At 35.8% G+C, this 27,069-nt stretch overlaps 1 protein-coding gene across 1 annotated transcript in view; it reads left to right on the forward strand.

The window, feature by feature from the left end:
• Window positions 1–23,232, forward strand: part of LOC126195075 (uncharacterized) — a 173,543-nt gene extending 150,311 nt beyond the window's left edge. Inside the window, exons 8-12 of the mRNA XM_049933532.1 lie at window positions 469–573; window positions 4,673–4,831; window positions 4,932–5,024; window positions 16,520–16,685; window positions 22,869–23,232. Coding sequence (XP_049789489.1) covers window positions 469–573; window positions 4,673–4,831; window positions 4,932–5,024; window positions 16,520–16,685; window positions 22,869–23,053 — 708 coding nt within the window. The 3' untranslated portion in view covers window positions 23,054–23,232. The remainder of the gene's footprint in view (window positions 1–468; window positions 574–4,672; window positions 4,832–4,931; window positions 5,025–16,519; window positions 16,686–22,868) is intronic.
• Window positions 23,233–27,069: the final 3,837 nt, after the last annotated feature.

Raw genomic sequence — 27,069 nt, forward strand, 5'->3', positions numbered from 1 at the left:
CTTAATATTCCCTACACTAGAGAGGTTTGATAGCTCATGAAACAGTAATCTCAAGTTTTTTTGTGACTTCAGTAATTCAGAATTTTCATTCAAAATGTATGTTTTTGGCTATCTTAATAAGTCAAACTGGAATGCTTTTACTGATATTGTCCATTACTATACTGGTTAATGTGTACTCATACAAAGTCAAACTATTGTTATTAGCATCTCCTCATAATTTGGCTCCACGTCTGGAGTTTTCTTTATGGCAATATAGCTGAAGCAACACCAGAAAGAAGACTTGAAAATAATATAATGTGGAACAAATAGTGAAAACTACAATAGTGTACTAAAAAATTATTGTATTTTTAAATCCAGAATTTTACATTACAGCAATATTATACTACCATAAAAATGTGCACATTATTTTTGTGATATTGTATCAGTCACATCCTGGGTGGTAATGAATAATGATATGTAATTATGCAGGTTGGTAAAGGGCCATTTGCTCCACCAGCAAGCGGTCTTGTGAAAATTGGGGAAACAATGACACTTGTTGTTTATGTTGAAGGAGATCCTGGATTTGATATAAGAGTAAGTATAAATGTACAGTTTATTTCTTTCTTATTATGATATGATTTTGGTGATTTCATCAGAAGTTCTTGAACTCAATTATAAATTAAAAAAAAAAGAATTTACAGTAGTATCTTTGGTGGTAATGTTAATCAAAATCAGTTCTTGAATCATCTAAGGATATGAATACCACATGCTAATTTATTTAAGACTTGTGCTGTATCAAACACATTTTGCCTTAGATGTGGAATCCTACCAACCATATCTTAAACATTAATGAGATTTATTTCCATTTTCAAAATCAAAAGTATTCAGAAAATATTTCGTGTTACTACCTGCTGCTATTAATTACATACCAAATAAAGCTCACATGATTGCCCAGTATAGACAGCAAACTACTGAAGATCAAGAGACTATTAGTAATCAAAATTGCTACCATATAACATTCAAACCTGATGCAATAGGTGTTTTGTAACGTTTAAAAGAAGGCCAGGATTGACTTTAAGACACGGGTGATCCAAGCAGATATATCACAATGTAAAGGATCTCATACTTTGGGTGAAAATTTAGGAAAATTTTAGCAAATTTGGTTTCCTGTTTGTTTAAATTTTCATCAGTTTTGCTGTGTGATCAATATCCTGCAGCCACTGAGATGCCAGCTAAAAGTTAGCTCCTTTGACAATAACACAAGTGATTCAACAAACCCCTTTAGTATCAATATGTTACTACTGATTTGACATAATACAACAGCTAAACTTTCATTCTACTCAATGGAAGGAAAATTCAATATTTGAAGAAGAAGGAAACAAGTGATAACCTAAAGTATGAAAGGACAAAACTTCACAATGCCTCCTCACTTTGTGACAAAGCAAGGTGGGATGATTTTAATTCCCCTCATGTTTTGCCATCTACCTCCTTAAATTTGTTTTTACTAATTATGGTTAACATACATGAATAGAATCTGCGTTTTCATAAAAGAGAAAGATTGGCCACCAGTTTTAAGGAATATAACATCAGATCTAATTTTGTGCGTATTTTTATGTATGTACCTAATTGATTTTCTAATTTATTCTATTACTAGTTAGTATCTTTCATTATAGGGTGAAATCAGTAACTGTTTCGTAAATTAAATTCTATTGTTGACTTACAAACAAATATAAATCCTGCAATAATTGTAAACATTTAGAAGACAAAATGCTAGTAATCTTAAAGTATGTATTTGGCTCTATTCAAAAACATGTTAAGAAAGCCAGCCCTTAATTAATTCCAAAGTAATTAATAGTTTTGTCAAAAGTATTTTTTGCATAACTATATTTGTTAATTTCATGATTTATACAAATAATTTGTCTTAACCATCATAGTAGGAGAAACTTTTAAAAGGAATGAATTTTTCAATATATTCAGTTAATTTAATGAGTTAAGTTTTAATTGTAATTTCTCTAAATCAAACTTCAAACACTGCATAGTTTCAGCACCTATTATTGTGATGATATATTAGGGCCCAATTTTTGGTCACGAGTCAGTTAGTTCATGGCTGAGTTTCAGATGAGGAACCTGTGTTGGTTAGAACAACAACAGTGCAACTTAACAGTGTAATAGGTGTTACACAATTAGGTCATGTGTAAAAACAATGACAGTTTCTGCTCCATATAGTACCTTTCTATTCTTCAAGAACTGTGAACTTTGTGGTTAGGGTTTTACTGCTCTTAGTTGTTCAATAGTAAACTACTGTAGCTGCATGTGGAGGTTTGCTTGCAAACTATTAAAGAGGCTTATCAAAAGTTATACAATAGTGTGCTGGCATATACCAGTGTATTATTAGGGGGTTTTGAACGGTGATATTAAAGTATGGTACTGTGAAATGCAACTATGCACCTGTCGGCTACATTATTTACAGTAGTTAGTGTCGGAATCCACAACCCATTTTTCAGCCAGTGTAGCAATGCAGTAGGTCGACACTGAGGACAATAAACGAAGATAAACAAAGCAGGGGAACTGCTACAACATTTCCTTCTCATCCTACCTACTGCTTCACACATTGTTTGGCTGGTCACAAAGCTGTAAAGTGTTGTAGTCGAAATAGTGCTTTGTATAGAATTTGTTTATACATACCAAGAATAGGGCAGTAGTACATATAATTTGAAATTTGAAAGTTATTTGAAAAGATTTTGTTGTAAAAGGTATGTAATTATTTTAATTAATTTATTTAATATTTGATATTTACAGATGAATTTGGTAACAGTAAAAATATTAAGTTTTAAAAATGAATGAAGTAATGGTACCATGTATTGTATTTTGCATTAGTAGTGAGCAACCTACAAAATAAATTTTTCTCAGTGGATTACAAGAACATATTTTAGTTTATTTTATAATTTAACTTAACTATCTGTTAGGCATTTTATTTTTCTAGGTAAATGATAAAAAGATTTTGGTATCAGCAGTATTCACCTTTTTTTGAGGTAAAAAATATTTTGATTAAGACTAATGAAGTCAGTTTTGCCTTCTGGTATTGTAAATATGCACATCATTATTCCTCCTCAGTAATCATAAGAAGATACATTAATTATCATGCTGAAATCCTTAATTTCATAAACAGTTGCCTATAAAAGTTTCATAGATAAACGTTACAAATTAAACATATTGTACTTTGTCCTGCAATGAATTTTTTTTAAATAAAAAAGAAACACTAAAATCAAATTCTGTAGGCTATTACTGAACACAGCATATCTAACATTCTTTTCTCTGCTTTAAACCTTAAAACAGCAAATATTATTATAGTTTGTTGCAATCATGTTATGTGACTGTTTGGTTTGAAATATTACAATAATTTTCAAATACAACTGAAAAAAAAATAGCTAGGCAGGTATGGATGGTCTAATACTACAATTCCCTAACTAGAAAGTCTTTGTTAAATATATTGTTGATGATGTATTTGCATTTCTTCATCATGATAAACTGATTTGTAAATGCGCATATGTAGGCAACAGGAAACAGCAGTGCAAAAAACCATTTATAGAATGGTTGTTGTATTAAGCAATATGATTTTTAATAATCATGTTGTTGCATCAAAATACTTGCAGCTCTGATCATCATCTTGATATTATCTAGCGAAAGATGTTCAGGTCTAGTGTTTTAAATGTTAATGAAGAAACACATTCACAAGACATTGTGGTTTGGTTCTGCTTCACACAAAGCAAACAATCAATTTCAGGTTTCAACTTCACACACTTTGCTGAAGGGAGTCTTCCACATTTTTTTGTACCAAACACAGTTTGAAAATTGATGAGACTGAAATATGTTTGAAACACATCTTCAGTTAAAACTCACAAACGTCAATAAAAAGATGTACATGGTGGACACTCAATTTACAGTATCCAGATCATAGATACTATGCACTTTTAAAACAAAGACTGCCTTACTCCACTTGCAAATAAGGACTGTCCTACATGAAAGTGAAACAAACACTGGATTACTCTTTTGTGCAAGATAACAATGATATATATTACAGCAAGAAAATGTTGATCTTTATTATGTTTTGTGAAAAATTATAACAGTTCTTATTTTAATGGCTTGTAATATATTATTAGAAAATTTTGTTACCAAATATTGCATAATTCAAAGTCAATGTCAATTACAGCCAAATGAAACAAATGGAATTTATAGGATAATTAACTTCTTTAAAATAAAAATTAAAAATGAATTTCCAAAATTTTACTGAAAACATGGTAAATAATTAAATTTAAATATATTTTCCCATACAATATGTCAATCTCACAGTCTTTTTTTTAACACCAGATATATAGTTTCAGACACAACTTAGCTTAAAAAAGGAATAGAATCACAAAGTTTGTCAATCAGGATAGGTATCAAAATCTACTATTAGTCAAAGTTGCATGTAATACATGTGCCTTATATGGGCAGTACTGCTTGAACTGCCTTGATAGCATCATATGGAATGTATTTTTGCAGAGTATGATAGATTCATGCACATGTTACCAATACATGGTATATAATGTCACACAAATCTATATTATATTGCTCATAGTATGTTAAAGATAATATTGAAAGATAATATAGTTAATAAGAATAATTTACTGAGTTCCTTTATCTTGTTTAAAAGGTGCAGCAATGTGTTGCAAGGGATGCGAATAGTGACAATGTTGTAGAACTGACAGATGAAAGAGGCTGTATCTTGAAGCCTAAATTAATTGGTGCCTTCCAGAAGACTAAAGACACAGGATCTAGTTCTGCCTCAGTGATTGCATACGCATATTTTCAAGTTAGTACATAACACATAATTTTTATTAAAATTCCTTTACTCTCACAGGTCTATAATGCAATGATTGACATAAAATGCATTCCCACTATTTACATTACAGGCATTCAAATTCCCAGATATAATGGATCTCATCTTTGAGTGTAATGTTGAGCTGTGCAAAGTAGAGTGTGAAGGATGTCCTACTCCAGGACAGGTAAGAACTAGTTTTTTCATTGGAAAACATGTTTTAAAATCATAACACATATTTAAAAATTGATATGATATAAATCTGACATGGAAAATACATCAAATAAAGGTAAGGCAATTGCTCACCTTTAGCTGACTGATGTGTGGAACTTAGAAATATGCAACATAAAACGGTACATTTTGTACTAGTTTTGAACCTCTTGCTCTTTCTCTAGTTAAGTGCACATATTCATACATACAGCAACACAAACACTCATATGAACATGACCAGGGACATCGCAAGACATTGTTGTTTTGACTTGGAAAATCATTCATTTGTTCATAATGTTTTGTAAATTCCACAAAGGTGGGAAAAATATTGTTACTTGAACCATTCAAGTCACATGTTTAAAGAGAATCAACATTTAGAAATTAAATCTGCACATTTTATTAATAATATTGGTAACATATCAGTATACAGCTTTAACATTTTTAACATCTGTTGGCTTCATGTAATGTAGTCAGTTACTAAGTAAGCCCTTGTTTTGAGACAAAAATACTACTGCCTTCCCAGCTACACTAAATTGCTGCTGTTTATCTCCAACTGGTAGTTTAATATTTATATGAATTAGTATTTCTCAAAGAAAATCGTTGCCAGTGCCCCTTAACAACCTTATAAATTACTTTCTGATTTTAGGGATGGACAAGCATTGATGCCATTAACTACAAGTGTAAGCTTTTGTCACCATATATTAGAGAAAGAAAATTTTAATATATTATTTGCAGATCAGAGAAAGATTCATTATCGTAACATGTCAGAAAAAGAAAATGTTAATACTGTATTTAGCTGCAGGAGCATCCATATGGTCCAAGAACTGTCTCACTTATGATTGGTAGTAATGAGAATACACAGAACTATTGGAAATAAAAATCTGGTTGGAATCAGAAGAAGCTAGGACAAAATTTTGAATTTTAATTACAAGTTCTAAGATGTTTGGTGGTTGAGGCAAGTTTAAAGTGGTAAATAATATGATTATAGGTGATGAGATTAGTACAGATTTGTAATATGAAATAATTTGGATGAACATAATTGTTCAAGGTGGAAAAAATATGATAACTTGGTCTTTTATAGATCCCAGCCTCAGGAGCTATAGTGGTTGGGTATCTTGAAAAAAGCTTGGAGAAGGCTGTGTGTAAATTTCTTCATCAAGTTACATTGTTAAGGTGATATTTAAACGTAGCAACTATAAAGTTAGATTATAAAAGTCAGCCTTTTAGTCACATAATATTTCATTAAAATTGCTGATGATTTCCAGTTTTTCAGCTGTCATCAGGTCTAAAAATTTAGTGGCAACATGAAGGTGCTTAGTCACTACAGATGTATTAAATATATGACTTCATGTCACAGCTAATTTTTTAGGTCTTATGATAGCTCAAAAGGTGAAACCAATACTCAGGTTTCAATAAAACATTATTTCACCAAGACACTGACTTTTATAATCTAACTCAATATAAAGGTCAATGGTCTCCTCTGGTGATACAAACATCTGTTAAAATTCTGAGTGTGTACATTTCTAGAAGAGCCCACTAATATACTGCATTGTCCTACATATAGCTTACAAAAAGCCCATGAAGCTAAAAATACAGAAATGGTCCTCCTATGCACCATTTGCAACAGAAACAGGAATAGAAAGAAGTGACAGTGATACAGTTTCTTACATTAAGATAGCTTGATGAGAACAGAGATGTAAGCAGAAAATGAATCCACTTTATTACATTGTTCTATAAACGCATCATTTAACACCAGTTTAACCCTTGAGTGGTTGTATCAGTTTTTGCAGAATCCGTGGTCATGTGGTTGATTCTGGCAACCAACCATCACATTGTTTAGAGGCATGAAAAATACTGCCTTAATATAGTTGGTATTGAAAACCAGTCGACTTTATTTTGTTTTTTCTATATATGTATATAGTTTGGTGACTAACCGAATGAAAGTGCTGGCAGGTCGATAGACACACAAACAAACACAAACATACACACAAAATTCAAGCTTTCGCAACAAACTGTTGCCTCATCAGGAAAGAGGGAAGGAGAGGTGAAGACGAAAGGAAGTGGGTTTTAAGGGAGAGGGTAAGGAGTCATTCCAATCCCGGGAGCGGAAAGACTTACCTTAGGGGGAAAAAAGGACAGGTATACACTCGCACACACGCACATATCCATCCACACATACAGACACAAGCAGACATATTTAAAGTTTAAATTTAAAGTTTAAATATGTCTGCTTGTGTCTGTATGTGTGGATGGATATGTGCGTGTGTGCGAGTGTATACCTGTCCTTTTTTCCCCCTAAGGTAAGTCTTTCCGCTCCCGGGATTGGAATGACTCCTTACCCTCTCCCTTAAAACCCACTTCCTTTCGTCTTCCCCTCTCCTTCCCTCTTTCCTGATGAGGCAACAGTTTGTTGCGAAAGCTTGAATTTTGTGTGTATGTTTGTGTTTGTTTGTGTGTCTATTGACCTGCCAGCGCTTTCGTTCAGTAAGTCACCTCATCTTTGTTTTTATATATAATTTTTCCCACGTGGAATGTTTCCTTCCATTATATGTATATAGTTTAATGTTTGTACTTTATTTGTTCTTAAAAGGGAGCTACAGATTTAGTAAAAATCTCATACTCTTTTATTTTACAACAAATTTCTAACACACCTAATAATCTCACTTCACACTTGGCCTACATTTATTTTGCAATGTAGATTACTTCTCCAGCACTAATGTGTTGTATTCTTCTCTTCTTCTTCTGGTTCCTACCCATTCCAGATGTTGGCAACCATCTTGGCAGTGCTTTTCCTGTCACTTGCAGCCCTAAATAGCTCTGTAGATGTTTTAGATGTCAATGTTCAGATGTTCTTAAGTCAGGATATTCTTCTCCGGCCACTGCTTCTCTTCCATGGTATTTTTCTTTGCAGGATGGTCTGGGAGAGATGGTATCTTTTGTTGTTCTACATGATGTGTCCCAGGTACTGGATCTTTCTTGCTTGCAGAGTGACCAGTACTTCTTTCTCTTTCTTCATTCTTCACAGAACCTTGAAATTTGTGAAGTGCGCTGTCCATGGTATTCTTAATATTCTCCTGTACAGCCACATCTCAAACACCTCCAGCCACTTACCCAACACCATAGAAGAGGGTGGAAAGTACATAGCAGTGTAGAAGTCTAATCTTTGTCATCATTCCTAAGACATGATTCCTGAAAAGTTTACTCATCTTATTGAAGACAGCCCTGGCTTTTCCAACTCGAGTTCTCACCTCATCAGAAAGATCCCACTGGTCATTTATTGTAGTGCCAAAGTATGTGTGTTTATGTACTTCCCCTATGTGATTTTGGCCTATCTTAATTTGACATGCAGGGACTCTGTTTTTACTGATTATCATTGTTTTCATTTTTTGAGGGTTGAGTTGGATTGTTTGGGGAATGAAACCAAACAACAACGTCATCGGATCAGGGAAGGATGGGGAAGGAAGTCGGCCATGCCCTTTTGAAGGAACCATCCTGGCATTTGCCTGTAGTGATTTAGGGAAATGATGGAAAACCTAAATCAGAATGGCCGGACGCAATGATTCAACCATTGGCCTCCCGAATGTGAGTCCAGTGTGGTAACCACTGTGCCACCTGACTCGGTTTGAGGGCAGACATGCAGAACATATTCAGAGCTTTTTAGTGCAAGTCTATTGACAAGGTACTGCAAACTATCCTCACTGTCAGGAAATATTACTGTGTCATCAGCATATTGGATGTTGTTGATACATTTTCCATTTAAGAGCACTCCCATCTCTACTTCATCAAGAGGTTCTTTAAAGATGTGCTCTGAATAGATGTTGAAAATCAGTGGGGATAATATGCAACCCTGCCTTACACCTCATAGAATGTCTATCTCTTCTGTATTTTCTCTGTCCAGCGTCACAGAAGCTGACTGGTTCCAATATAGGTTCACAGTTATACGTAGGTCTTTATCATCCAAACCAATGTTTCTTAAAATGTCAACAATCTTCTGGTGTTTTACTCTGTCAAAAGCCTTCTGATAATCAATAAAGCAGGCATAAATGTTGCAATTCAAATCTCTGCACCTTTGAAATAGTACCTGGATACTAAATAATGCTTCGCACATGCCAAATGCATTTCTGAAACTGAACTGCATAGAAGAAATTTGTTCTTCACAGATCTTGTAGATTCTTTGGTGAATGATCCTCAGAAAGATCATTAACTGGTGACTCATGAAGCTGATGGTCCCATATTCACCACAAGTCTTAGCTCTGGGCTGTTTGGGCAATGTAATAAATTTGGATTTAAACCATTCCCGTGGGATGTTACCAGACTCATAGATGACATTGAATATTACAGTCAACCAATTTGAATTATCCTCACAGAGGAGCTTGAGAATTTTGGCATTCGCACTGTCGGGACCAGGTGATTTACCATCTTTCATTCAGTTTCGCAATATATTGGATGAACCTCTGGTTGTCATAAAAGAATTGTTATATGTATGCTTTCCATGGTTCTTTAAGCTCATCTTGTCCAACTATTATTTTTCCTTCATTATTCATGAACCTGTTTTTGTCCTTTTTCTGTAATTTCCTGTCACTGCCCTGACTTTTTTATGAATATTGAAACTATCATGCTTCAATTGTGATTTCACTATTTCATTGCACTGTTCCTGTATTTCTCTTTCCTTGGCTTCTTGTATCAGTTTACAGATCTCCTTGTTTATATTCTTATATTCGTCAGGATTACTTTTCACTTTCCTTCTTCTGTCCATCATTTTAAGAATCTCTTCAGTCATCCATTACTTCTTTTTGGTGACATTGGATTTTAGATGTTCTTCTTTAACTGATACCACTATAGATTTTATCTTTTTAATGCTCTCTTTAGTGCACAAGTTACCTAATAGAGACTTTAGTTCATTATTAAGATGGAATCCTGCATTTTCTCTTAAGGAAGATGCTTTCAGTTTGCAGATATCATACCTTTTGCCTTTTATCTTTTGAACTCTCTTCATTCTGATTTTAAAGAAGTTCATAACTTTGTGAACAGCATGGTGGCAAGCTGGTATGACATGGGCATACAAAAACTGCCACAGCCTCTACAAAAATGCATTGACAGAAATGGTGATTACGTTGAAAAATAGCTAAATGTTCAAGCTGTAAACTGATGTAAACCATTGTAGAAATAAACAGGTCGATGTACTTATAAAAAAATAGGAGACCTTACTTTTGGGATTTCCCTTGCATTAGAGATGCTGGAAGTGATACCCTTGAACTTGAAGACTGCACACATTTCTGCCTGTTCATGACGACATTGCGCAGAACACTGGGAGTCTTTCCCTTCAACATAACCCATAGAAAGTAATCCAGTGAAGCCAAGTTAGGTGAATGCAGAGGCCAGAGTCCTCAAGAGATTATGCAGTCACTGAAGATGTTCTTTAAAAGTTCATTACCTTGTGGGCAGTATGTGCAGTCATTAAATCCTGTTGGAACCAGGCTTCCTCAATTTTGTCCTCATTCAGTTCACCTATGAAGGGCTCCAGAATGCAGGTGCTGTACTGTTCTGCATTTATGGTGTCCTGGAAGAAGATTGGCCCAATGACGTGAATACAAGTCATGGAGAAAAAAGCACCAACCTTTTGATCTTGTACTGGGGACATTTTAAACTCATGCAGATCCTCCGAAGTTCACACATGACTATTCTGGCTATTCACATAATCAGAGAGATGGAACCATGCCTCCTACATGAAAAACTTGTGTCAAGAACACCCTCATCATTGTCCTGCAGGAAGGACAGAAACCAGTTGCAAAAGATCACACACACAGGGTGATCAGAGTCTCTCTGTTCATGCACGGCTGACATTTTATGTGGATACATGGATAGTAGCTTCTGGAGAATCTTGTGAGTTGAATTCATGAACATGTGGGCCTACCGAGCTGTAGTCTGACTGCTTTCTTTGGACTTTGCCGAATCATGTCTTGCACCTCCACCACCTTCTCTTTGGATGTGGATGGTCTGCCTGATTTTGGAGCATTATGTGTGCTTCTGGTCATTCGAAACTCGGTGATGAGTTTCTGTACAGCATTGCAGTTAGGCATCTTCACTTCTTGGAACTTTGCTGCAAATACACCTCTACGGTGAGGTAAACTTGTCCCCATTGTGGAACACATGCTCCACAAGATACGCTCTTCGTTCAGTCATTAGCATGATGACCTGGATCACAATGATGTCACACAAGATGTTGGCCTTCAATCAAACTGGACCTGCAAAAAAATACAAATACCTGGTCAAATATGGTTAAAATATGTAAAACAATAGAAAATGTTGTATTATTAATTGACAATCGTATCAGTCATTACTTAGCACACCACAACACTCAGTAAATCAATCATATCCTCATCAGTAATCATATTGAACACTGTCACTTCCTCAGTAATATCCTTAGCAGACCTCTTAGAACAGGAAGGATTTTTACTATAGTTTTTAGGACATTTTTGCTGTTTTGGTGATAACACTTTCCTTGGACCACTTAGTTTTATTATCTTTGCCAACAAAAGAGCCACAGATAAAATCAAAATCATCACCATCAATATCTTCTTCTCCATAACATTGCTTTTCCTGCTCTTCAAGATGTGCATGTTCATTTCCCTTTAAAGGATCCTGATTCACTATTGCGAATTGGACCGGTCAAATGCAGAATGCTTCTGTCATTGAAATTGTCATTTAGTAGCTTTTTCAAATTACTCCTCTGACAACCCTTTTCTGAAATGAACCCTAAAAGTACAAACAAAAATGAAACTTATTTGATAATGAAAGATTTTAACCTATAAAAATTATGGTATAAATAATAAATATAAAAAATTTTACTTACATTATCAGTTGCATGGTTGACTCTGTACAGCAAACAGAGCACAGACAAAAATAAGCAGCAATTATTGCCAACGACTTCTCACTACAACTCCAGCAGCAATAAAGATGACTAACAGAGGTCCAGCTTGAAGACAGATGGAACTGCCAACAGTTCAACAATGAGTAATTACAATTAGGAGCAAAACAATTAACTCTGGTTGTCTCAGTCAGCCAGAACAACAGTTCAAAGGTTAAAAGCATTGATGTTTTAAGATTGATTATAAATTGGTCATCAATCGAAGATGAAATTTGAATCAGCATCGATGATTTGTATAGGACTTGTATAGTGAAGCAACACTAGAAACTTGTGGCAAAATGCAGAAAGACCTGCAGAAGATCAACGTTTGGTGCAGGGATTGGCAGTTGATCTCCAACACAAGCAGATGTAATGCATTGAACATAAACAAACAGAAATACCCATTATTATTGATTATACAATTGCTGAATATTCACTGGAAACAGTGAAAATACCTAAGGATATGTATGTGGGATGACCTTATAAACTAATAATACAAAATACAGATACCAGAATGAGAGTCACTGGAAGAATCTTCATGAATTGTGTAGTCCACTTATAAAGGACATAGCTGATAAAATAAAATAAGCTAAAGATATTGTTCCAATATGGTCAGTAATGTCATCCTTTTCTGCTCCATGTTACCTACTAACAAAAGAGCTTGATCATGTCATTAAAAGGGAAACTAGCTGTACACCTAAGTTTAGTATCAAAAATTCTATGGTTCTTGTTGACCAAATTAAAGATATGAAAATCTCACCCAGTTCTAAATAGTATCATTTGATGCCACTCGCTTATTTACAAATGCTCCTACTGATGAATCCAGAAACATATTAACAGCTCTTTTGGACAAATCAAAAGTGAATCCTCTTGAATTACATGACATAATTTATGCTACTCAAATACATGCAAAACAGAATAACTTCCAGTTTCAAAACAAGTATTATAATCAGTGTGATGGCCTACCCATCGGTTCACCTATTAATACTGTTGGTGTTGTGGTCTTCAGTCCAGAGACTGGTTTGATGCAGCTCTCCATACTACTCTATCCTGTGCAAGCCTCTTCATCTCTCAGTATCTACTGCAAACTACATCCTTCTGAATCTGCTTAGTGTATTCGTCTCTTGGTCTCCCCCTACGATTTTTACCCTTCACACTGCCCTCCAATACTAAACTGGTGATCCCTTGATGCCTCAGAACATGTCCTACCAACCGATCCCTTCTTCTAGTCACGCTGTGATACAAACTTCTCTTCTCCCCAATCCTATTCAACACTTCCTCATTAGTTATGTGATCTACTCATTTAACCTTCAGCATTCTTCTGTAGCACCACATTTCGAAAGCTTCTATTCTCTTCTTGTCCAAAATATTTATCGTCCATGTTTCACTTCCATACATGGCTACACTCCATACAAATACTTTTTCAGAAACGACTTCCTGACATTTAAATCTATACTCGATGTTAACAAATTTCTCTTCTTCAGAAATGCTTTCCTTGCCATTGCCAGCCTACATTTTATATCCTCTCTACTTCGACCATCATCAGTTATTTTGCTCCCCAAACAGCAAAACTCCTTTACTACTTTAAGTGTCTCATTTCCTAATCTAGTTCCCTCGACATCACCCGACTTAATTCGACTGCATTTCATTATCCTCGTTTTGCTTTGGTTGATGTTCATCTTATATCTTCCTTTCAAGACACTATCCATTCCGTTCAACTGCTCTTCCAAGTCCATTGCTGTCTCTGACAGAATTACAATGTCATCAGCGAACCTCAAAATTTTTATTTCTTCTCCACGGATTTTAATTCCTACTCCGAATTTTTCTTTTGTTTCCTTCACTGCTTGCTCAATATACAGATTGAATAACATCGGGGATAGGCTACAACCCTGTCTCACTCCCTTCTCAACCACTGCTTCCCTTTCATGTCCCTCAACTCTTATAACTGCAATCTGGTTTCTGTACAAATTGTAAATAGCTTTTCACTCCCTGTATTTTACCCCTGCCACCTTCAGAATTTGACAGAGAGAATTCCTGTCAACATTGTCAAAAGCTTTCTCTAAGTCTACAAATGCTAGAAACGTAGGTTTGCCCTTCCTTAATCTAGCTTCTAACATAAGTCGTAGAGTCAGTATTGCCTCACGTGTTCCGCTATTTCTATGGAATCCAAACTGATCTTCCCCGGCTTCTACTAGTTTTTCCAATCGCCTGTAAAGAATTCGTGTTAGTATTTTGCAGCTGTGACTTATTACTATACTATCCAAAATGTTCATAACAGTTTTGAACAAAATTTCTTACAGAAAGAACCACTGATTTGTAAAATTAAGTACTGGTTCAGATATGACAATGATGTGTTGTGTTTATGGATTGGTATCACTGGACAGTTAGATATATTACTGCAGCAGCTAAACTCACAGCATAAGAAAATTCAGCTTACAATGTAACTGGGAGGCTCTTTTATAAATTTCTTGGACCTTAATACAGATATTACTAGAAGAAATGTATTTAGCCTTTACAGAAAAAAACATAGCTACTGATACAGTAATCCGTGCAAGCTCAAAGCTTCCACACAAGTACAAACATGAAGCTTTCTGTTCAGCAGGACATTGCCTTATGTCTGTTCCCTTATCCATATCAGCCTTTCAAACAGAACTACAAACCATCAAACAAATTGCTACTAGCAATGGCTATAGCTCTGCCCTGATTGACAATATTCTATCAAAAAGGAAAATGAATAAAATTACACCACTCCTGTATGCTGGCTGACAGCTATCACTTGATAATTTCACAACCAGAAGCAAAATTACATATTTTGACAGCATTTCAGACAACCTAGCAAAAAAGTTAGTATTGTAACAACAGATCTGCATTTTATAATACCAGCAACATATCAAAATTTTTATTCACTAGTAAAGACAAAATGCAACCCTTGGCACAGAGTGCCACAAATTAAATCACTTGGAAGCAGTGTCAAAGATGGTATATTGGTCAGTCAGGCTACATGAACATGAGAGAAGCTGGCAATTAAGGAAGAAAGATTTGACCTTTGCTGATCATCTTGTAGCAGAAAACAAACCATATGATGTAAAATGTGGTTTTCCATTCCAAAAAGAAAAAAAAAGAAAGAAAAAAAGCAGGAAGATAACCTTATTGGAAACAATGGAAATCAATAAACACAGAATTCAGCCTAGTGTTGAATGCTGAAGCTCAGTTTCCATTTCCCCCTTGTTAAATTTTCGTTACAAATATTGGATTCAAACTGTAAATTCATTTTATTTCTTGTAATTTGTTACCTCCACATAAACTTTGTTTACTCCCCCTTTTTTAGTTAATGTAATTATTATAGTATTTTCCTACACAAACAATTTGTCATTTTTATATCTTCTGTAAAAATAATATCTGTGTAAGTTGCACATCAAGTTTATCTGTCTTTGCGACATTCAGTTCTCACCTGAAGATGGCATGAGAAGCCAAAAGCTGGTCATGACCAACTAAAGATAAGTCTGCAGAACATTAGGAAGTGTTTTTCTCTTTAATATTGTTGTCATGTTTGGTAAGCAGTCACATAAAATGCAATTAATGTAGTAAAACTCTTATTTGACTGACACTTGAGAAACACCCCTCAGTCTGGGACACTTACCTAGTAAGATTAATAGAGGAGATAACAAAAGAGAAGCAACACTTTCATTGTGGTTTCATTTTGTAAGCACTTCTTGGAGATAATCATCAAATTCCAGAGACAGGTACTATTGGTGAGGAATGTGAATCACAACAGAGTTTACTGTTAAAATTTTGAGATTGTACGTTTCTAGAAGATTCAAACAAATTATTGTTTTCTTCTACATATAACTTGTAATGGTAAAAATAGAAGGGTACAAAACTGCCATTCTCCCCAAGCAGGGTATGCACCAAGTACAACTGGAGCGGTAAAGGAAATGACAGTGCTCACTGTTAGACAGCTGATGAGAACAGAAGTATAAGGAGAAAATGAAGCCATTCTGAAAGATCCTCAGATCTATAGTAAAAATATAATTGTTTAGTATTATTTCAAAGCAGTGATGTATTTTTGTAGTCATGCCCAAATTTTTGCCTTCAAATACCGTATTTTAAGATATAAGCCTATACAACAATTTTTGTTTATCAGATGAGATTAATTTCTTTTAAAGTTGTCTAATTCCTTCCATGTTTTCATGTTTCAAGACTGCTGATGTACAAACTGAACAATACACTTTGATATACCAACCATAAACTTCAAATATCTGTAATTCAGTTTCTAGCATTTCAGTTCTGTTTTCATTACATGCCACTTACACACAATGTAAGTGCACAAGGAAACATGACTACTGTACAGAACCTCATTTGAAAACTACAGCCATGCAAAAAGTATTTGTAGAACTTACTTTCAGGAACATTTGTGTGCTATTTTGGATGTTGGTAAAGTATGTCAGAAACAACTGTAAGACTGTTCCTTTAATAAGTATATTACTACATTAAAAGTGATGAGATATCTATTTAAAATTCAATAACAAATGATGGAAAAGTTGATAATTTGAAATTTTTCCCAGAGTCTAAACCCCATATCTCGTAGAAGGCGAGACCTATGGACTGACAATTCTACAGATGGGGAGCCACTCAAGGTTTTTCGTTCATTCAGGGTGATTGCCCCTGAAGACATTGATGACTTGGATGCTCTTACTGGCTCTCGTTCAACAGTTATAAATATTGGTTCATGTAAGTATATTTAAGATACTTATTAAAATTTACCCCAGTATTCACAGATAAACACTCAATAAATTATTTTTTTTGTACTCTTTACAGTTATTTCTTATCAATTTTGTGTTTTACTGGATTTCCCATTGTTTGATTTTGTAAAACATTTTAATTTTCTGATTATTTATCTACATTCTTTCAGATAAATGTAGTGAGTTCTAAATATCAGTAAAGGTAGATAAAAAACTTTCAATTGTAAAGAGTACCATAAAACAGCAAACTCTCAAATACAGTATATGCTGACCTCATTATGTATGTAGTAGTTAGAACAGCTATATCTACTTTAATCTTAATTACCATTACTTAATCTGATTATCAATTCTCCATTTACAACCACTGTAATTCCCTTACACTATTTATTTTATTTTCCTATTTAATTATCTTGTAAGATATCCACTTGGGAAGCACATTGAATAATGTTCTAGTAATAATCACACTATTACACTTTGATTAAATGTGTGTAACAAACATGGAAATCAGTATACAATAGAAAATCAGACAAGAAAAGTACACTTCATCCTAGAACAAAGTTCTTGTTAATTCAAGAAGTATAATCTCTATGTAGTACAGTGCACCAGGGAAGGAGGTGTAGCATCTTCATTTAGTTGATGTAGTCAGTGAGGCAAAGTGGTAGTTGGTGGGTGCAGCCTTAACAAGAATGTGGAATGATGTATTTTGGTGGGGATGTCAGAAAATTGGAGAAGAAGACTCAGGCCAAGGTGTCACTGGCAGTGGCACTGGACAGCGAGGTGTACTGATTTGTAGCTCTGTGTTGTCTGCAGTTAATTGTGTGATGTGAGTGGTGAGTGTCGTGGGTGTTGGCAGAATCATGTGAGATCCAGGAAGGTTTCAGTTGTGCACTGAGACTGTTGCAGGTTTACTGTGGAAGAGTATATTGAAGGTGTTGTCTCCTCTTCACAGGATCTTATGGGGGGCCAAAATATGATGACTGGAGGGACGCACATATGGTGTCATCATGCAGCATTACAAACTTGCAGTTTGCTAGGGCCATCTGAATGAAGATCTTGTGTTTCATGTGATTGTGGTGGTGACATTCAAATCCAAGGTGTTTGGAAGTTCTGTTGGGTTGAGAAACTCAGCCCACAGCTTCAGTGGTTCTCCATACAAAATCTCTACCAACAATGTGCGCAGGTTATCCTTAAAGTCTGAATGTACTCCCAGTAATAGCCATGGTAGTGATTCCATTCACTTGTCCCTATGGGACATTACTGCCACTCTTAATGTGTAGTGCCACTGCTCCATCAACCCATTATTTTGCGGGTGGTGGCAGGTGAAGTGGCAAAGTTTCATCCTGCAAAGTCCACAGCTCTGAGATCAGCTCCAACTCAAACTGGTGACTGGTGGCTCTGGTATATGGTTATTGCAATTGGATATTCAAACTGTGACATCCAAAGTTGCATGAAGGCCTTTTCTCTGGCCTCTGCTGTAATATCTGCTACAGGAATTTCTTCTGCCCATCAAGTAATGTGGTTAATTGTGGAAAGTATGTATCTGCTGCCTCTAGACTTCAGAACCTTCCCTGATGCACTGTACTACGTAGAGATTCCAAATGTATCAGAGATTATACTTCTCCAATTAACAAGAACTTTGTTCTAGGATGAAGTGTACTTTTCTTGTAGTTTTCCTGTTGAAATATCATACTTCTGAAGCACCAAGTTTACATAGTGATCTGTTGTGCAGCACTGGTAATCTTCATAAGCCTGAATCCACAGTAACATTTCACATTTACCCAGATAAGCCAGATATTTAGCTAAGTTGGTAGAAGGTCAAATTCAAGGATGTGACAAACAGTGGAGACTGTCAAAGGTGTGTTGTAACACTGAAAGTCGAACCATTGGGTGTGCTCTCCCTCATGACATGTCATACCAGATTTGTTTGTCAGATCCAGGAAGGGTGTGGTGTTCAGTTTTCAAGCTAGACAATTGGTCCTGTAGTAGCACACTAACTTATGGATCTCATTCTTGAGCTGATACAGGGTCACCATAGTTAATGTTTGTAGACAGTGTGTTGATGCATGAAAAGTAGGTTGCCACTAAGTTTTTAGCACCCTTGGTGTGTTGGACATTGGTGGTGAATTAGCTGGCATAGCTGAGGTGTTGGAAATGTCTTGGAGGGCAGTTGTTACCCAGGTTTCTTATAGCTTCTGTAAGTGGTTGATGGTCAGCACAAATTGTAAATGGCCTATATTCCATCCCTGAAAGTGTTTTAGAGGCCAGCATCAGCTGTAATGGACAAAAGGATGTTGTGAACAGGGCGAGCCATGATGACAGGTTGTTGCAGGCACAGTTTGATATTAAAAGCCTGTTGCACCTCCATCATCCATGTAAGAGATTCTTTGCCATATGTATTTTATCCTATGAGTGCATGAGGAAGCAAAACCTATATCACCACAGCTTGAGGCTAGTGTATTTTATAAAATTTTATAGCTCTAAGAAATCTCCTTAATTCCTGATAGTTGTTTAGGTGCAAGAGTGAATGTAATATTTTAATCCGTTTTGCTATAGGACAAATTTCAGCATCACTGATGGAGTGACCAAGGAATGTAACTCCTTTATACCTAAGCTGACTTTTGTCTTCATTAATCGCTACACTGTCCTTTGTGAGTGTTTTGGCGATAATGCTGAGATGTTTCTTGTGTTCTTGTGGTAATGGTGATAAAATTAAAATGTCATCTAGATACAAGAAATGGAAAGGGAATTGTAACAGTAGTTTGTCAATAAAATGTTGCCACATTTGGGGGGGGGGGGGGTGATATTTAAAATGTATTGCATGAATACAAATTTCTACAATCTGGATGGTGTTATTACTACAGTTTGAAGTACTCCTTTGCTTGCCATAGAGACCTGAAAATATGCTGTTTTGCAGCATATGTTGCTAAAGTTGGTAGTGCCAGCCAAGTTGTGTATAAAGTCCAGTATGTTCAGAATGTGGTACCAATCAGATACAGTACTCACAGTTAGTGAATGATAGTCATTACAAATCGTATGCAATCCATCTTTCTTTGATACCAAATGAATGAGTGAGGCCCATAAGTTTTCTGGTGGTCTGACAATCTCAGTCTGAAGCATTTCATCTGTGATGCTTATAGCAGTGCATAGTTTGTCAGGTGCCAGGCATTGTGCTTTGTAAAGGGCTGGCAGCCACAGACTGGTATTTGTTCACTGTACCATGTTGCGAATCACTCCATGTTCAGTTTGCTTGGACTGTGTGTGAATGGTGAGCGTATCATTTATGGGAGTAGCATGCACACTTTGGGGTTTTACACTGCACTGACATTTGAATCTGATGGTGCAGGTGGTTGTGGTGGTGGTGCTGGTGGTGGTGGTGGTGGTGTGTGTGTGTGTGTGTGTGTGTGTGTGTGTGTGTGTGTGTGTGTGTAAACAATTTTACTTTTAAGTCAGAGTTTTCTTTGGGCATAGAAACACTTTCTCATATGGTTTCATCATTTTTCTTGGTGATATCCTGAATATTCCGATCCAGAGCCCACTATCTATCAAGAAGAGCAGTAACTGTTTCAGCTGTCAGTACGTTATCAGTGTTTCCAGGCACTGACTGCCTGCTTCTCCCAGTATTGGATCATATACATCAGCTATGTCAAACTGCCAAGTGCAAGTCACATGTAGGCCTAGTTCTGCAATCTGTCCAACTGCCCTGAATTGTCTAACAGGGGTGTCATTGGTGGTGTGGAGCTGTGCGTCCGATATCTCACTGATAACACTCCAGTTCTACTGGCCATCGTCACAAGCATGATATGAAGAGACAGAGAAAGAATATGAGGTTATTGAATGGGTAATTCAATATGTAAAGGGAGGTGAAAATGTAATAGTCATGGGAGATTGGAATGTAGTTGTAGGGAAAGGAGAAGGAGAAGGGGTTATGGGAGAACATGGGCTTGGTAGTAGGAATGAGAAAGGAGGAAGAATAATTGAGTTCTGCCATAAATTTCAGCTAGTAAAAGTGAATACTCTGTTCAAGAATTGCAAGAAGAGGAGGTATACTTTGAAAAGGCAGGGAGATAAGAGAAGATTCCAGTTAGATACATGATATCAGATATTGGATAGTTAGGTGTATCCAGAAGCAGATATAGACGCAGATCACAGTTTGATAATGACGAAATTAAGACTGAAGTTTAAGAGACTAATCAGGAATAATCAGTGAACTAGGAAGTGGGATATGGAAATACTAAGGAATGAAAAGATATGCTTGCAGTTCTCTGGGGCCATAGGTACTGCAGTAATGAATAGCTCAGTAGGCAGCTCAGTGGGAGAGGAATGGACATCTCTAAAAAGGGAAATCACAGAAGTTGGATAGAAAAACATAGGCACAAGGAAGGTAAATGCAAAGAAACCAAGGGTGACAGAAGAAATATTTCCACTGAGGGATGAAAGACAGAGGTACAAATATATATAGGGAAATTCAGGAATAGACAAATGCAAGTCACTTACAGATGAAATAAATAGGAAGTGCATGGATGCTAAGGTAAATCAGATACATGAAAAATATGAAGAAATCGAAAAAGAAATGATTGTCAGGTCTGACTCAGCACACAGAAAAGTCAAAACAACCTTCGGTGAAATTAAAATCAACAGTGGTAACATTAAGAGTACAATAGGTATCCCACTGTTAAATGCAGGGGAGAGAGTGGATAGGTGGAAAGAGTATACTGAAGGCCCCTTTGAGGGGAAGGAGTTGTCTGATGAAGAAGAAACAGGAATAAATAGGGAAGATATGGGGGATGTGGTATTGGAATAGAATTTAAAGAGTTTGGATGACATAAGATCAAATAAGGCACTACCAGCATAGCAGGTCATGCATCCAAGTTGCTGACACAAATCACATACAGAAGAATGGAAAATAAAATGAAGGATTTTTTAGATGATGTAAATTTGGTTTTAGGAAAAGTAAAAGCACCAGAGAGGCAGTTCTAACATTTTAGCGGATAATGGAAACAAGGCTGAAGAAAAATCAAAACATGCTAATAATATTTTCTGACCTAGAAAAATAATTTGACAATGTAAGTTGTAGGAGACGATGGAGACATATGATATGTACAGAAATCAAGATGGACTAATGAGAGTGGAAGACCACAAATGAAGTTCTGATTAAAAAGGGTGAAAGGCAGGGATGCAGACTTTTGCCCCTGCTGTTCAATCTGAACATTGAAGAACTGATTATGCAAATATATGCAAGGTTCAAGAAAGTAATTAAAATTCAATGTGAAAAAATATTAATGATAACATTCTCTGATGATACTAATATCCTCAGCAAAAGTGAAGAAGTATTAAAGGATCTACTGATCTACTGAATGGAATGAATACAGAATATGGATTGAGATTAAACCAAAGAAAGACAAAAGTAATGAGAAGCAACAGGAATGAGAACAGTGAGAAACTTATCATCATAATTGGTGATCACAAAGTAAATGAAGTTAAGGTATTCTTTGACCTAGGCAGCAAAATAGCCCATTACAGTTCGAGCAAGGAGGACATAAAAGGCAGTCTAGTACTAGCAAACAGGACATTTCTGACCAAGTAAAGTCTACTAGTGTCAAATATAGGTCTTAATCTGAGGAATTCTGAGAATGTACATTTGGAGCACAGTATTGTATGGCAGTGAGACATGGGCTGTAGGAAAACCAGAAGAGAATAGAAGAATTTGAGATGTGGTACTATAGAAGAATTATGTGGACTGATAAGGTAAGGAATCAGGAGATTCTCTGCAGAATCAGCGAGGAAAGGAATATGTGGAAGATGCTGACAAAAAGAAGGGACAGAATCATAGGATATCTGTTAAGACATCAGGTAATAACTTCCATGGTATAATGGGGAACTGTAGAGGGTAAAAACTGTAGAGGAAGGCACAGATTGATGTTACAAGGTAACCTCTGCAATGCACTGTATGGTGGCTTGCAGTGTACGTATGTAGATGTAAATGCTGATGTAACTGACTTTGACTCCTTTGGGATCGCCTTCATTCTCTATACTTCACACTACACTGTAATAGGTAGTGTCTGGCACACGAGATTGACCTATGAACAGATGAAGGATAAGCCTGGCAGTATATGTTAGCTTTTGCAAGTCATTATGAAATTAGTCCAAATAACATTTTCTATTTTATTTACAGATTCAGATGGCATTTGTATGTCAATGCCTGCTTTCCTGGTGGTTTCTGTTTTGCTGTTAACAGTACTGGTCACTTCCTGCCTCACCACAGCTTACCTCTGGCTCAAACGACAGAGAAAATCCAGTGAAAACAATGTTGAAGATAAGAAGTGGCGCATGGATGCGTATCATGTCTCAAAATCATAAAGCATGCCAATGACATTGACAATTGCTTCAAGATTATTTCATCCTTGGAACCAGCAAAAGAGATGCCTGACTTGCTGAAATTGTTATCATCATTCCTGTGACTTACTGTGTGGAATAAACATGAACAATGATTTCAGTCTTGATTGTGAGACTCAGCAAGAAAATTTTTTATCGAATGGTACTTGCACAAACAATTAAAAAACTTTGATAGTCTTTAGCATGAATGTAAGTGTCAAGTGTGTTGAGTTGGACTTTGCATTCAGTATACTATCTTTCATTAAATAACATATTTGTAAAGAAACATATTTGACTGTTGAGGTCTCGAAGAAGAAATGTTAATAGATGTTTTGGTGCATGACTTTTAGTAAGAGAACAGTGTCACCACTGTTATTTCTCAATTGTACATACAATTTGTCAAATTTATCTCAGTAGCTATGACAGCTCTGCATCAACAGTAACTTATAACTTTTCTGCTGTTGTTGTGTTACTTAATAATTTGAACAGTGAGGATAAAGTCATTTTACAATTTAGAAGTAAAGGCAATGAAGAGTTGCTCCATTTATATCTGAAACAGATTCTAGGATTTCTAACTGAGCAATAAATACTTATTGCTATCCAGTGTATTTGCAAAGCAAACAATGAATAAAGAGCTGTACATGAGTGGTTTTGAAATATACTGTACTAAAGTACAGAAACTATTAGAAAAGATCAGCAGATCACAGAAAATTATACTGACTTCAAAGATACTGCAACTCATTCTCCTTGATGCTGCATTTTCACTGCCAGTTAGCTGGTTCTTCTAATCCTCTAAAACTTTTGCTGATGTTTGGCATGCCTATTTAGAGATCTATTTTTGGCACAATCTGACATTCTGTCAATCCATTCAAATTTTCTTATAATCAAATATCTTATGACTCATACAAAATTGTGTGGAAGATTTAAAGATCCTAAACAGAGAAAGCACAAAGTAGCAATTCAACTGTGTATGAAGATGCAAAACTTGTCAACATACAACTGAAAGAGAGATGGATGGTTTATGCTTCCCTATTACACACTTACAATTCAGAGTGATACTGCATTTGTTGTCAAAGTTAAGGCTATCTGTTGTTGACATGAAATCCAACTACTGAAGGTCATACTTTCTGGTAGCAACATACTTTGTATAGCAATGAAATGCATGTGTCAAAAGAATGTACTGTAAAGGTTTCCTATTGAGTTTGAATTGTACAGACAGTTCATTTAAGTTCCAAAATGCAATGTAAATATATTTAATTTCATATTGACAAATAAATTTTTATATATAACTTATATAATGTTATATGTTTAAAAAAAGACCTAGTACCCTTGCTACATCACAAAATGACTCTGAAGATACAGTTCTGAGGGATTACTATTGTAGAAGTTGAGTGCATTTCCTAATGTTCCTGAAATATCAAGTTCATAAAACAAAATTGTACAAATAATGTGAGGAGTTCCTGATTTATATCACAATGTGCACATTCAAATATGGAACCATAATTCACACGTCCAGTTAACAGACAATATACAGACAATAGACATAAACAGACATGGACAAGTCAGTACCCACTGCCAAGAGAACAGCTCCCAGTACTATGGACACAAATGCAACCATAAAAATACACAAACAAAAGGTAAGTGTTGTTTAGAAGCTGTAAATAGGTACTGTCTTTAACGCCTGTCTATCAACTGTTTTGGGAGTCAAGCATATGTGCTAGTGTGTGCAATCCCCCTCCCTCCCTGGTTGGAAAACACTCACACATATACATATAGTATATATATGGAGTATTGCAGAGTGCACATTATTTACCATTGCCATTGGCCTCCTCTCCTGTTCCAGCTGCAAATGATGTGTGGCTGGAACGAGTGTTGATTAGCCACAGTGTGAGCTCAAATGTTTGTTACTTTACCACCATAGGTTTGTCACAAGATATATTTCATAGGAAGCAATGTCTGGATGGTCTGCTCTAAGAAAGTACTGTAACACCTCTGCTCAAAATATTATATTATTATATAGTAAATTATAATGAAGTTGATGCAGTCAAGATTATTAATTTGTAAGCGTTTCCAGTAGAAGATGGAGCTTGTTTGAAAGTTGCATTTTTTTTCAACATGACATGCCACATTATGATTAACAGTACTTAGTTTTGTATGTTGAGTCATTGAGAAATGCTGTCATTCATATTTGATCACTACAAAACTTCCTAAGTTCTTCCCATTTAAGGACCATGGGACCCAATTTGCAATATCTGAATTCAAATTTTTTAAAATAAAACTGAAACAGCATGTATGAGGGGCTTTCAATAAGTAATGCAGCAAATTATCTTCCTGAAAGTGGGCTTATTTTATTGAGGATTCCAATAAACCATATTATTCCACATTATTTTGGCTAATAAACCCTCTTTTTCAACATAATCACCATTCAGTGTGACACCCAAATTTCACCTTACTGGGAGGTCTTGTATGTCTGCACAATACAACTTTAGTGGTCAATATTGGAGCCTACATCTTGCTCCATTAATAACCTTCCTGACATCCATGTTCTGATTCTTGCGGAGTGCCTCCTTCATTGGGGCAAACAGATGGATGTTGGAAGGTGCGACATCTAGGCTGTAGGGTGGTTGAGGAAGAACAATCCATTGAAGTTTTGTGAGCTCCTCATGGGTGTGCAGTCTTGTGTGAGACCTTGTGTTGTCAGAGGGAAAGAGAAGTTTGTTTGCATTTTTATGGCAATGACCATGCTGAAATAATTTCTTAAATTTTCTGAGAGTAACACAATACACTTCACAGTTGTTCATTGCACCATGACGGAGGACATCAAATAGAATAACTGCTTTAGAGTAGAAGACTGTTGCCATGACTTTACCAACTGAGGGTACAGCTTTGAACATTTTTCAGAGGAAAGTTGGTATGGTGACATTCCATGTACTGCAGTTTTTTTCCACTTCAAAATGATGAACCCATATTTTCATGACCTGTGATGACGTTCTATAAAAATTCGCATGACGAGCCTCATAATGTGCAAGCAGTTCTACATAGATGATCCTCCATTGCTGTTTATGGTGTCAGTTAGGTGGTGTGTGTGTTACCTGCGTCTCGCGACCTGCTGGTCGCGATGCTGATTGGCTGACAGTTAAATTCATGACGTCATATACACTAGCGAATCAGAAGCGCAGCATTGCAACCAGCGGGTCGCAAGACTCTAGTCGAGACGTAAGTAAATAACAGCCACCATCTTAATGTCAAGGTTTCCGAAGTTGTTGACATATTTGGTGTTTCTCGTATTGAAGCCTGCGATTTTGCGTATTACGAAAGTAATGATCCACCGTATTAAAGATCTCTCCAAACAGTGCCATTTTTAATTCGGTCTTTCATTTGTGCATGAGGAAGCTAGTATTATTGGGTGATTACTGATAGATAAATTGTAGTTACACATTCTACAAATGATTAAATTAATGCAGTGCTGGCACCTTCAGTGATCTTAAACAAAATACTTGCCAAGTGGTTTTCCGAAAGGAAGTAACAAGGTTTCTTGTAACAGTATAATTCCAGTCTGACTGTATCCCTTAATAAAAGAGATCGAATATATTACAATGTCTTATAGTGTGTTTGTACGAAACGTAACTCCAATATCTGTAATTGAGTAACTTTAACATTAAAGATCTCGCACAACTTCACATTTTGATATACCAGGCCATATTACATTGGTTGTATTGACAAGAGAATGGTATTATTGTTTTACGTGACAGTTTGTCATATAATTTCCGAACACAGATTGTATATGCGAGATTACTGCGTTATTAATAGATGAACCCCAGGCACATGTATCATAAACAAATACGATGTTTGATAAACCAACAACAATAACGTTTACGTTTATATCTCCTTAGATCATCTTACATGATGCCAGGAATGACAGCTTGAAACAAGCAAGAAAAACAGAGTTTTACATTACAGGACTGATAAGAATCGTACATATTTGTGGATACTCATTATCA

This window comes from Schistocerca nitens, chromosome 7 (assembly GCF_023898315.1).
Source record: "Schistocerca nitens isolate TAMUIC-IGC-003100 chromosome 7, iqSchNite1.1, whole genome shotgun sequence".
Taxonomy (NCBI): domain Eukaryota; kingdom Metazoa; phylum Arthropoda; class Insecta; order Orthoptera; family Acrididae; genus Schistocerca; species Schistocerca nitens.